This window comes from Narcine bancroftii, chromosome 11 (assembly GCF_036971445.1).
Source record: "Narcine bancroftii isolate sNarBan1 chromosome 11, sNarBan1.hap1, whole genome shotgun sequence".
In the NCBI taxonomy this organism is placed as follows: Eukaryota; Metazoa; Chordata; class Chondrichthyes; order Torpediniformes; family Narcinidae; genus Narcine; species Narcine bancroftii.
The window spans coordinates 29,926,775-29,940,322 of NC_091479.1; the positions used below are offsets into that span (position 1 = coordinate 29,926,775).

At 46.2% G+C, this 13,548-nt stretch overlaps 1 protein-coding gene across 2 annotated transcripts; it reads left to right on the top strand.

Annotated features, from left to right (window-relative positions):
* Positions 1–1,107: 1,107 nt before the first annotated feature.
* LOC138746357 (glycogen synthase kinase-3 beta-like) lies at positions 1,108–6,974 on the top strand. 2 transcript variants are annotated; one of them, XM_069904555.1, is made up of 4 exons: positions 1,108–1,251; positions 2,354–2,541; positions 3,183–3,263; positions 6,583–6,974. In XM_069904555.1, the coding sequence occupies exons 1-4, from the start codon at positions 1,248–1,250 to the stop codon at positions 6,661–6,663; spliced, it is 354 nt and encodes a 117-aa protein (XP_069760656.1). In that variant the 5' UTR covers positions 1,108–1,247; the 3' UTR covers positions 6,664–6,974. The 2 variants fall into 2 exon arrangements, 1 of the variants encoding a protein (XP_069760656.1); XR_011346897.1 differs by lacking the exons at positions 3,183–3,263; positions 6,583–6,974 and having other exon boundaries at positions 2,352–2,435.
* The last annotated feature ends 6,574 nt before the right edge of the window (positions 6,975–13,548 follow it).

Consider the following 13,548-nt stretch of genomic DNA (forward strand, 5'->3'; position numbering starts at 1 on the left):
ATGCGACTTCACTACATGTCAATAAAAGACAACTGTGTTCAAATTCTCCACCCTTGGGACCCCTCGAATCAGTTTCACACACAATAATTGGTGCAGTGAGCAGGGTCCTTTGAGTTCCGACTGAACACAGCTGCAGTGGAGATGCTTTGGAATCGGGACAGGAAATCTAGTGCAGGCAGGGAGAACAAGATCTGGTGGTGGACTGACGAGAGTGCAGGGTTGGGGAGCTTGGCAAGCATGCTGGTGGACCACGGCAAATTGGTAGACTGGTCCAAGCTCCTGGATCCACATCTTGAGAAAATAGGTCACCACGTGTGGTCCCACTTCAAGAAGTCGGGGTTCCCAAAATCTAAGGGGAATCAGAGGGTGCCTTTTGGCTGCCAGTGTTTCTCCTGGGAAACCAATGTGAGATCATAGAAAGGAAAGATTTGCAGAGGGCCCAGGAAAATAAGGAGATAAAGGTGGTCCAGCAGTGCTGCTGTGCACTGCAGGAGGCAGCACAGACTCTCCCAACCTGAGCCACTGATGTCGAGATGAGAGGGACAGAGGAAGCCAACAGGCATGCCGATCAAGGTCAGACACCCCCCCCCCCACACCCCCAGTGAGTGAGTTTGTACTGGCCATGGAGTGATTAGCTGAGGCCATTTACCAGGATTCAGGCATTAAAGGTTTCAGAACAGGCCAGGAAGAGCATGAAATCAATTTATTTGCAGAAGTTGTTCTGATATATCTGACAGACCCGACACACTCATTGCCCAAGTTGTGCTCCACCCTGGAGGACTATGGGGAGATCTCTGGGTATAAGTTCTTTTGGGATATGTGCAAAATCATGTCACTTAGGAAGGGGGATTAGAGCCAATGTCAAGAAAATAGTCAACAAATGTGGAGGCAAAATGGAATCAAATATCTAGGAGTTAGAATAGATAACAACGAGTAATTTAGACCAGCTGAATTATTCTCCCCTTGCTTGGGGAAATTGAGGAGGGTTTAAATGGTTGGATGTCCCTGCCCATTACACTAGGGGTGTCACAGAGAGGGGAGGTGTCACAGAGGGGGGAGATGATGACACAGAGGGGGTGATGATGTCACTTCATGGGGCAGCCATAGCTGAGTCGTGCCATGGCACAGCAACACGAGAAAGATGCCTCTCCTGGAAGGGGATTCTGGCTCCCATGTTGGAGTAGGACGCTGTCTCATCCCAGTGACCCTCTGATCAACTGGGTTGTGTTTGGAAGCACCCTGCACCAATGGGTGAGATAAAGAGCCTGTTACAGGCTCCCCTACTGGGACAGAGCCTCCTCTGGCACCATCCTTCAACCAGTGTGGGCGGAGAGAATGGAGGCTGCATTTAATCCCCTCTCCCCATCCTGAGTGCAGGGCACTTTATGAGGCCACTGGAGGGGGCTGGGGAGGGGAGAACAATGGCATGTGAGGGGATACAGGGATGGGGTCTGTAGGATTGGAGGGGAGAATGAAGGAACGGGGTTGCACCACAGGGTAATGTAAAGGGAGATTGGATCAGAGGTAGGGGACATAGGGTTGAGCTGGGGGGATGGGGTGCGAGGGGATGGAAAGCACTGGGGAAACCATGGGGGTGGTGTTGGGTGGGGGATAAGAGTGTGGTAGAGGAATCGGGGCAGAGGAGAGTGTGAGGTGTCTGAGGGAGAAGAGAAGTTGCGAGGGGGATGGAAGGTAGACCTTTCAACAGAAATGGGACAGAGCTCCCCCTCCACCTTAATGGGATCTGTCCACTGAGAGACAGGACCACTCCTCCACCCACCCCCAACCCCCCCGGGTTACAAGATCCCTTCCACCCTTGCATACACCCCCACACCCGCCAAACCTGGATAGGATTCTTTCCCCCAGTGGACCTGGATCAAGGTGCTAGAAAGTGTTTCTGCTACGGCGGACCCAGCAGAGTTGAGCGATAAAGCATGGGTCTATCTCCGCCCCACCTGCTCCCTCATCCGATGAGGTCTCGCTTGCATCATGGAAGATCACGGTGTTGCTGAGCTTCTGGGAATGTGGAGGGCTTCTGCTAAACCCGTGGTGGGGTTCAGAGTGCTTCATCTCCCCGGGACGTGCTCTCATGGAGGGAGGGTTGTAGACAAAGTGAACGGCTGCGGAACTGGCCTCAGTCTGAGGAGAGTGATCAAAGAGGGAACTGGGGTGGCAATATTTCTACTGAGAGGCTGGAAAGAACCACCAGAGGACCAATTCTGACATTTTGGTGACCCTTGGAAGGGAGTTAGAGGAAGGGGTGGAGACTAACTTGGACAGCAAGGCTGGGTTGGTTTTAATGACCTGTTGTGTACCCTCTGGGTGTGTAAATGCTGCTGCTTCTGCCCTAGAGAACATGGCAATAAGGTCACAACAGAGGTGGCCACACCGGGTCATGGACCCAACGTCCCCAAGGTGGTGTCCTGCACAGATGTTAAAATCATCGACAATGGATCTTTCGGTGTGGTGTACCAGGCAAGGCTGGTGGACTCCGGAGAGCTGATTGCCATCAAGAAGATCTTGCAGGACAAGAGATTCAAGGTGAGGGGGAGGAGCAGTTGTGGGGAAATGGAATATCATGATATTTAACTTTAGGCCTACAGCATGTTCACAGGCCCTTGCGACACATGAGCCCGTTTCACACAATTACACCCAATTGAAAAACACCACAAACACATTTTTGAAGGGTGGGTGGAAAGAGGAGCATCTGACAGAGACCAAAGCAGCCATGGGGTTTGGAAACAGAGAAAGTCACACAAACCCACAACAGCACCCCCACTCCCCACACACAACCACCCACCCTCCCCACCACACACACACACACACACACACACACACACACACACACACACACACACACACACACACACACACACACACACACACACACCTGGCAAATATCAGAGATTTTCTGCAAATTAATTGTTTAGTAGAAGCTGGGAAAACAATCATAAAAACTGAAGTGATACTTAATTGAACCCCCTGACGAGTCCCCGCTCCAGCGACACGAAAAGTCCCCCCCACCAACTCTCGATGAGTCCCCCACTTCGGCCTCCCTAGGAGTTCCCCACCTCTGACCTCTTGACGAATCTCCTCCCCGCCTCCCCCCTCAACTTGGACAAGTCGCCCCTCAGGGCCCCGACCCATCGCCCAGCCTTGCTGATGTTCCTCTCTCGCCATAGAACCGCAAACTGCAGATCGTGCGAAAGTTGGATCACACCATCATCGTCCCTCTTCTCAACTTCTACTCCTCTGTAGTCAAGGTAAGATCCACCTGCACCCACCCCACCCCCACTCCGATGCATTTCATTTGCTGCTACCTTCCCCATTCCTTCAATCGATCTGTCTCGCTGCAGCCCCTCTGTTGCCTCCATCCTGCCCCTCTAACCAGTGTCGACTCCTTAACGCTGGCTGCCCTGCTCCTCACCCATTAACTCATGACCTCTTGCCATTTCAACTCCAGACAGCAGCAGCCAAGACCACAAGACAAGGTCGCCAAATTCGGCCACTCAGCCCCTCCAGTCTGTTTCCCCAATTCATTTCACGAATGTATTTTCCCCCATAACTCACTTCCCCAGAACCTTTTGGTGCGCTTCCAAATCAACGCCTGCTCTGAATCGTCCCAACAACTCAGCCTCCACATGTTCGACCCCAGCCAACACCCGGCTGCAGACATTTCTCATCTCGAAACGTCAATGGTTTTTCTCTCCCGGTGAATCCTTGTCTCACGAGGGAGGTCGGTCAGAGCTGCACATTTTGTGCAGTCTCACCAGAAGCCGAATGATGGGGCAGCGGACGGGTCCACTACGGCCTGTTGACGCTCTGCTCGCTGAGCCCTTGGATTCATGCCATGTTGTGTTAAGCACTGGGGGCATCATGCCTACAGAGAACAGGAGGGGCTTGCACTCCTGTTGGGAGAGGCGCTGGGTGTTGGAGGGTAAATCCAGCTGACAGGTTTGTATTGTGTTCAAGAGAAAGAGGAGGTTTATTTGAATCTGGGTCTGGACTATGTTCCCGAGACGGTTCACTGCATGGCCCAGCACTTCAACAAGGCCAAGCAGCCCATTCCCATGATCTACATCAAGGTGGTTGTGGGTCTGGGTGGTCAAGTTGTCCACTGGGGCAAGCTTGGATGGTGGGGTTGGAGGATATGAAGGAGTTTACTGGCTGAGTCTCGCTGGGGACTGGATATCGATGAAGGGTGCATGAGGGTCTCCATGGGTATTGGTGAGGAGATAAAGGGTAGTGAGGGGAGAGGGGTGGGGAGGATGATGAGGATGGATGTTGATTGGCAGGGAGGGGCCCTTCACCCACCTCCCCTTATCCTCAGGATATAGACCCGGCCAGTGTGGAGGCAGAGTGGTTCATGTTATATCGTTGTGTTGCCAGATGTTCATGTACCAGCTGTAGCAGAGCCTGGCCTACATCCATCCTCAGGGGGTTTGCCATTGAGACATCAAGCCCCAGAAGATGCTGGTAGATCCCGAGATGGCCTTCTTATTGCTCCTTTATTTCGGCAGGTAGATCCACCCGTGTCTGCCCGTTCACCACCTCAACGCGGTCCTGATCCCTCTCCCCAACACGGCCTTGTCCCCTCCCCACCAGCTCTCACCTCTCCCCCACCAGCTCCCTCCCCTCCTCCCTCTCCCAACTTGCCCCTTCCACAGCTTAATAACTTATTCTAAATAAGATTGTGGGGTCTTAGATGGAATTAACAGCCAGAAACCTTTCCTAAAGTGTCAGGTGAGGCGAGATTTTTTCTATGCAGAGAGTTGTGAGAGCTTTGAATGCATCACCGGAGAAAGTGGTAGTGGTTGGTAGAATAGGTACATATAAAAGTCTCTGAGACGAGCATGTGGATGTAAGGGAACAGAATTTTTATATGATAGAGGAATTTGGGGATATGGCGAGAAGGCAGGGTAGGTCGAGTTAGGTCATAAATTAGATCAGCCATGATCGTATTGAATGGCGGAGCAGGCTCGATAGGCCATTTTTGTCCTACTCCTATTCCCACTTCCAATGTTCCTATGGGTGTGGTACAGGTAAAGGTTGTGGAGAACATTTCCAAAGGTCAGGACAGCCTTTATGAGCCAAAGGGCCTGTACTCGGCAGCAATGCTTGATGTTGTAATGGATGCGGAAGCTCTGGGAAGGGGTAAGGGAGGGACTGGCCAGAAAGTCTGCAGATACTGGGGCCGAGGGCAATGCCCAAACATGCTGGGCAAACTCATGGAAAGTTTTGTGAGGAGCAGGTCCTGCTTCACGAGTCAAATTGAGTTTTTCGAGGAGGTGTCAAAGGAAATAGATGAAGGTCAAGGTCTGTATGTGCTGCATGAGGATTTTAGTAAGGTTCTTGACAAGGTCCCCACGGTGGCCTCATTCAGAATGTCCGGAGGCGTGGGATCCATGGAGCCTTGGCTGTGTGGATTCAGAATTGGCTTGTCTGCAGAAAACAGAGGGTAGTAGTAGATGGAACAATGACTAGTGGCTCTCCAAAGGGATCTGCTCTGGGACCCCTGCTCTTTGTGATTTTTATGAATGATGATGGGAGTGGAAGGGTGGGTACGTCAGGGGATGACACAGAGGTAGGGATGTTGTAGACAGTGTAGAAGGTTGTCATAGGTCATCTAGTTTTCAGAGAAGTGACAGATGGAGTTCAATCCTGTAAATCAGATGTACTTAAATAAGCAACTGGTACAGGTTTATTTCCAGAGTCATTTTCAAGGGCACAAATAACAGTTATTCCAAAGAAGGTTGGAGACCCATTAAAAGTAGCTTCATATAGACCAATATCTTCATTGAATGCGGATTACAAGAATGTGTGGGCAGAGCACTTGGTTAATGGCAGGATTATGACCAGTGTGCAGGACAGAGAAATATTTAGATCCTGCTCCATAAATCACTCAAGGTTGCTGTGCAAATTGAGAGGGAGTTTAAGATGGTATATTGTGTGCTGGCCTTCAGGAGTCATGGGATTGAGTTCAAGAACCGAGAGGTAACGTTGCAGATGTATAAAATTCTCGTCAGACCACACTTGGAATACTGTGTGCATTCCTGGGGCGAGAATACCAGAGGACGTCTAAATAAGGTGAGCTGAGGGAAATTTAGTCAAGACGTGAGGGGTACATTTTATTCACACAGAATGTAGTGGGTGGCTGGAATGCATTGCCGGGGTAGTAGCGGAGGCTAGTCCAAAAAAGGCATGAAAAGGATTTTAATATGGACAGGAATTAAAGAAAAATGGAGGGTATTGGTGTGAGGGAGGGGAGGGTAACATTGTTGTGGGGTAGGTTCAGATGGATCAGCTGAACGGTCTCGACTGATCCATCCATGATTGTCTAGCATCTTGCTGCCATATCGTGGAGAACCAGGGTGTTGCCTGATGGAGACCCGTTGCTCTGAGCTCTGCAGAGAGAGATCGTGGGTTTCGCCAAAACACACTTCCTCAGGTTAAGCAGAGGAAGGGGAAAGGCTCCAGTGTTCAGGGGTAGGGGGGATGATGGGGGAAGGTTTGGGACCCTCCAAAGTCATTGTGATCAGGCCTCAGAGACAATATCTCTATCACCCATATTTCTCTTCCCAGGAGAAGGAGCGATCTCAGAGACAAGACACGAGTCCAGAAGAACCTCGCATCCCAGCTGAACAGAGGACGGACACATCATGATGGCCTGAATCCCTCCTCTTCTTCTCCCTCTGGCCCTGCCAACCCCATTCCCTGCCTTTTCCATGTCCCTTCACCCACTTCCCCTCTTCTTCTCTACCCCTCCCGCTCACCTTCCCCTTCCCTCACACCTATGCCCTAACCCCAGCCCTCCACCCTTCACCTCCCCCTTCCCCTCTCCCCTTCCCTTCCCCTTACCCCCTCCCATTCCCCTCCCCCTTCCCCTCCCCTAACCCTCCCCCTTCCCCTCCCCTTCTCCTCCTCCCCTTCCCCTCCCCTTTCCCTTTCCCCTTCCTACCCCTAACCTAGGGGAAGGAGGGGGAGGGGAAGGGGGTAGGAGAAAGGGGGTAGTGGAAGGGGGTAAAGGTAGGGGTTGTGGTAAGGGGTAGGGTAGGGGGTAGTGGTAGGGGGTGCAGGTATGGGGAAGGGGTAGGAGGTAGAGTTAGGGGAAGGGGGTATGTTGTAAGGGATAGGGTAGGGGGTAGTTGTAGGGGGTGTGGGTATGGGGAAGGGATAGGTGGTAGGGTTAGGGGAAGGGGGTAGATTGTAAGGGATAGGGGTAGGGTTTAGTTTAGGGTTGGGGAAGTTGGGTAGAGTTAGGGTTAGGGTTAGGAGCAGTGTAGAGGTAGCATTAGGGTTAGTGTTAGGGGACGGGGTAGGGCTATATCTTGGTTTATGGTTAGGTTTATAGTTCGGGGAAGTGGGTTTGTGTTAGGTATAGGGGAAGGGGGTAGGAGCAGTGGGGTAGAGGAGGAGTGAGGTTTTGGGTTAGGGGATGGTGGGTAGCATTAGGGTTGGGGTTAGGGGGCGGCATAGGCGTAGGGATAAAGTTAGGGTTAGTGGACGGGGTGGGGATAGAGTTAGGGGACGTGGAGTGGTGGTAGGGGGTATCGGTAGTGTTAAGGTTAGGTTTAGGATTTGTTAGGGGTTAGGGTTAGGAGTAGGAGGAAGGGAAGGGGGAGGGGAATGGGGGAGGCGAGCGGGGGATGGGAACTGGGGAAGGGAAGAGGGGAGGGGATGTGGGAGGGGAACGGGCAGTGGAAAGGGGAGGGGAACGGGGTAGAGGAAAGGAGAGGTGAATGGTGGACGGCATCCCTAGCCCCTCCCCTCCCCTTCCCTTCCCCCGCATTTCCCCTGCCTCTCCTCTCCTCCTTCCAGAAGAAGCTGGGCCTCTGTCCGTCCAGAACCTCCCTGTGGTTTCAGAGACTCCGTTTCAGGAAGTGCCTTCGACGCTTGCTGCTGGACAGACATCTTGTCTCTTGATTCATTCTGTACCGTTGATATTAAATTTAAAAATGATTGGGTTTTTTAAAGCTTGAACTCAAAAGGCTGGTCCAGATAGACAAAACAGAAACAGGCCCTTCAGCCCCTCTCTCCTGCTAGCTGAGCTGTTGTAATCAGTCCATATTCCTCTCACCCTTTCCATTCTTAGCTCCCATCCAGCTCATGTTGCCTTGTCAATCGCACGGCCTGTGGGAAGAAGCTACTTCCCTCCCTGGCTGCTCTGCTTTTATTCCTCCATATCTCCTTCCTGATGGCAGGGCGACAAAGATGCTCTGTGCTGGATATCTATGAGTCTATGTACAGAGCCCATCCCTGCAAACAATCAGGGGACCGTTGCCTTGAGGTGGCACCCATGTTGCCTCTCCCTCAGCACTCTCAGAACACTACTGCACCCTCCTTCCCCTCCTTTCCCAGGTCTCAGTAACCCGCTGACAATTCCAGTCAGCTGCCATGTCTATACCCTGCCCCACCTAAACCGATGGATCGACCAGTGCCTTCTCCCCTCAAGAGTTCGAGGAATCCACTCTCTCGCAATGTCCTGCTATCGAATGCCCTGCATCCTCCTTCCCACTTGGTTCCTCCTGTTATCAGGCGCCTGAATGGACCCCACCCTGTTGAAACTACCCGTGTTCTCATTGATCTCTCTGCGCCTCTGCCCTCCATCCAGGGGTCTTGGATTTCTTGTGGGGGTGGTGGAGAACAAAGCACCAACTTAAGGAGATGGGGAGCAGTACAAAGACCCCCAGGTCCAGGAGACAGGGAGAACCACAGAGATACCCATCTCTGTCATTCGGGTAAAACCTGATTATCAGGTGCAATGTGCAAGGAACTTTCGGTCCTGCTGCACGTGGGCCAGGTTTGGCCCATCCCCACACCACCACCCTGTCAATTCCCAAAACAAATTTCCTATTCATGTGGGGGTCCAAAATGGATAGAGTCTGGAGAAGGACCGTGTACATCGTCAATCAATGGGGACAAGGGTGTAACCAGCATGGCCATAATTGTGTGTGGCTGTGCTTGCAACCAAAGTGCAAGGGCACCAAATGCTGCTATGTGCTGAGGTTCTACCTGGCTCAGGTGTTGCGAAAGATTGGCCTGGCCCTGGTGCTGCACAATGTTCCAGTCAGCAGGACTTTGCCCCTTTACCTTCCTGGGAACGGTTTCATAGACAAACACATTTGACCACAAAGCCATCAGGCAGTGGTCAGCAGAGAATGTCTGACACAGAGACTCTAGGACTAGATGGGATACTGCGGGGTGGTCCACGGAGCAGAGCATCCAGAGACAAACATCCAGAACTGCTGGAAAACCAGAAACTCGGTGAAAGATGCCCTTCAGTTTGCCGGCAACCCAGATGGGAGTAGCAAACACTAGAAGACATCTGTCTAAAGCAAAGGGAGGAAAATTTAGGGGAGATATCAGGGGTATTTTCTTTTACCCAGAGTTGTGGGTGTCAGGAATGCCTTGCCAGGAGTAGTGATGAAGGCCAAAACATTAGGGGCATTTTAAGGGTTCTTAGTTACATTGAGGGGCTGAGACCAAGGAGGATATTCTCCAACAGCAGAGGGTGGCAGTAACCACAAGATGTCAAAGTGGTGGCAATGAAGCTAAACAGAGACCGTCTAATGTGACGGTGCGCCTGGCTGCGGGAATTTGGACTTACTATATAAACCTTGCAAAGTGCTAGTTCAGGTTGGAAACGTTCGACTTCCTTGAGGGTCAAATCAACAGGCACGGAACTAAACCCTGCTTGCAAAGGTAGAGTTTGTTAAGTGCTTCCACAAACCCCACATAATGAAGGGGCTGCAAGAATTCACTGGTACGATTAATTTTTATCACCGATTCATACCGGTAGTGGCTGACACCATTTTTTTGTTTTTAAACTTTATTTAAGATTTTATAACATGAATAACATATAGAATTACATTTAAAAAATTAAGAACAAAATAACAAAATTACAATACAGTATCAGTAATCTAAATAAACTATACCCTCCCCAATAATTATTACACGTTAATAACCCAACTCAAATTAGTCCAACCCCTCTTCCTCCCCAAAATAAAGAGTGAAGAATTAATAAAGTTAATAATATATGTGAGAAAGAACCCACTTACAAAAAAAAACAAAAACATAACCAATTAAAATACTATCAAAAAGAAAAGTAATTAATACTAAGATATCAGACTTAAAAAACATATTTAAATCAAACAGAGTTAAGATGAAACATATAATTAACTTAAACTTAATATAAAAAATTAGTAAAATTAGTAACATTGTCTATCAAAAATTCTTAAACAATAATCAATTCTTTAAAAGAAAATTGTAGCATGAGAAAAAAAAAGATGAAAAAAAAAACTTTCTCTATAGAGATAAACCTTCACCAAATATCAACTAACTTCACATCTATCATCATATTAGTCACATAAACTGCCATCTTAAAACAAAATTCCAACCTCATTAAACATTGTACAATTCAAATTTGGTACTCTTCCACCATTTTTCCATTTTAACCTTGAATAATTATCCAATAAAAGCTCCAATACCACATTTAAATATCCCAATCATTACGTTAAAATTCAGATATCCAAATAATAAAAATACATCTACAACAGAAATCTATATCTTCAACAAATAGAGCATAAGCCACAAACAAAATTCAAGCCTCATTAAGAATTGTACAATTCAATTTATAACTTTCACCATTATTCCCTTCATTCTATAACTAAAATAGCAAAATAATATACACCAGAATTACCACTCCTTTCACCTTAAAGTTAAAGAAAAAATATTTAAAAAAACTTATCCATCCTATTCACATTTAAATTTCAAATATTCCTTATCTACTGAATAAACTTTACAAAAAAAACCACATCAATTTTTAGTTTTTTAAACAATCAAATACTTTCTTATGCTTTTTTTTTATAAACACAAAAGAAAACTCTTAACTCTTTAATCTAATAATACAAAAAAAGGAAAAAAGAACAGGTAGGAGGTTAAAAATACCCCCTCCCGTCTAAACCGCGCAATGCGGTAACTCCCAAAAAAAATGGGTGTGAGATAACTCACACGTAGCAGATGACTTTCAGGAAATAGTACCTATCCAGTTCTCTCCCCCAACTCTCACTTCATCTTAAACTAACATCATCATTATTTAATATCCCTTTTATTAAAAAAAAACATTAGAAAAAAAAGGACAACTCTTTTAATCAGCTCCAACTGCCGAGTTACCATTACAACCATTCCTTCTTGGAGCACGGCTCTTTTCTTCCATCTCTTGTCTCCTTAGAGATCGCGGCGGACTACGTCTCTGTTGAAACCGAGTAATTGGCAGCTCTTGAGCAAATGCTATAGCTTCCTTTGGAGAATCAAAGAACTTTGGTTGGCAACCATCTTGAAAAACCTTCAAAACAGCTGGATATCTAAAGGTTGCCTTATAACCTTTCTTCCACAACAACTCTTTAGCAGAATTGAATTCCCGTCATTGGAACATAACTTCTTGACTCAAATCCGCATAGAAGAAAACTCGATTATTTTGAATCATCAAGGGTGATTTTCTCTGTTGTGCATTTCTAATAGCCACTCGTAAAATTATTTCTTTGTCGTAATAATTCAAGCAACGAACCAAAACAGGTCTTGGACTTTGACCTGAAATAGGTCTTCTACGCAAGGCCTTCCGGGAAATTTTCTTTTTTTTTTTTCGAAATTTATTTATAGTATCTCCATACATTCATTTCAAATTGACTTAGTATAATATTACATAATAGATACTAAATAATTTCCAAATTTTCACCCCCCCCCCCACCTCCCCTAACCCCTTAGGAAACCACCTTGTGGTGGTTAATTCCCAAAAACCCAAATGGGTGTGGTATAAACCACAAGTGGCCTATGACTTTCGGTGGCTGAAGTACCACTCCCTCCCCCCCAGGCAGACAAAATACACGTATAAACCGAAAAATCATAATTTCTTATATGCATAAAACCCCGGTCCATCAATTTAACCAATCTTATTCATAAATTCTTTTTTTTGAAAATCCAAACTTGATATTAAATTTTGCACCCTTTCCACCCTCCTAACACTAAGTTAAACATTGTTTACAATCAAAAAAAGTTTTTTTTTTAAATTTTTTTTTCAAGTCTTCCTGAATTTCATCTACTGAATTAAAACACCTCTGAACATCCCAGTTCAACACCGAATCTTCCATTCTTCTCAGTCTCAAGTTGAATTTGTAGCTTACTTTCAAAAAAAGTTTTTTTCAAATCTTTTAAAATTTTCTTGAACATAATTCCTTCGGTCTTGATCTTCTAAAGCATCAATGTTATTCATAAGTTCTTTCTTCTGTGTTTCCCAATTTAATACCAAATTTTCCACTTTGTCAATCTTCTCAATGTTAAGTTGAAATTATTGTTTATTTTCAAGAAAAACTTATTCAAAATTTTTTAACTCTTCTTAGACATTGCTCTTTCGACTTTAATTTTATAAATCATCAATCTTGTTCATAGTTTCTTTCCACTGAATATCCAAATTTAATAATAAAGTTTCCGTTTTTTCCAATTTTCTCAATATTAAACTGATCTTGTTGTTTAGTTTAAAAAAAACCTTTTCAAAACTATTAAAATCTGTTTGCAATGTATGCATACTCACAGATAATAAATTCACTCTTCCAATATTCCATCCAAAAAAAAATCACTAATAAACCTTATTGCAGGTCAAGGAGTTCCATATATATGTTTATCTTCAGAAAATATTTCAAATATTTCAAATCAACATTCGTCGCCATCTTTCAAAAAGGAGTCCGAAATCAACTTTAATAAGTTCTGTTCTTGAGAAAATTCCAGCACCAACTCCGGCTCTGTCTGGGCAAATAGGTCAAATTTCTTCCAAAGTCAAAGAATGTAATTTTGTTCTGTATTTATAGATAATAAGTTCATCCTTCCGATATTCCATCCAAAAAAAATCACTAATAAACTTTAATGTTATCTGGATTTTTAAAACTCACGGGCAACCAATGCCAATTACTGCAATTTATCTTCATAAAACATTTCAAATCAATATTCATCACCATCTTTCAGAGGAATGTCCAAGGCCAGCTTATCCGACAGTCCAATTAATGAGCTCCGTTCTTAAGAAAATTCCAGCCTTGACTCCGTGGTTCTGTCTGGGCAAGTAGGCCGAGTTTCTTCCAAAGTCGGAGAGTGTAGTTTTGTTCTGTATTTGAACTCTATTTTCCTTAATCTTTATTACCATTTTAAACACCTTTCAGAGGGGTGTCCAAGGCCAGCTTATCCGACAGTCCAATTAATGAGCTCCGTTCTTAAGAAAATTCCAGCCTTGACTCCGTGGTTCTGTCTGGGCAAGTAGGCCGAGTTTCTTCCAAAGTCGGAGAGTGTAGTTTTGTTCTGTATTTGAACTCTATTTTCCTGAATCTTTGTTGCCAATTTAAACTAAAAACAATTGATAAACAAAACAAAGACTTTTAACAGAAAAGAAATATTCTTAAAACGAGTATTTATATAACTGCCTGGGGGAGACCGGGAATGCACGTCCACTCCCTACGCCATCTTGCCACGCCCCCCCCGGGAAATGTTCTTGACCAAGCACCTGCG

Bases quoted from the DNA above. Each gene is read 5' to 3' on its own strand.
- LOC138746357 (XM_069904555.1), top strand. The intron at 2,542-3,182 runs GTGAGGGGGAGG...CTCTCGCCATAG, and splicing joins TGCAGGACAAGAGATTCAAG to AACCGCAAACTGCAGATCGT. The intron at 3,264-6,582 runs GTAAGATCCACC...TTCTCTTCCCAG, and splicing joins TCTACTCCTCTGTAGTCAAG to GAGAAGGAGCGATCTCAGAG.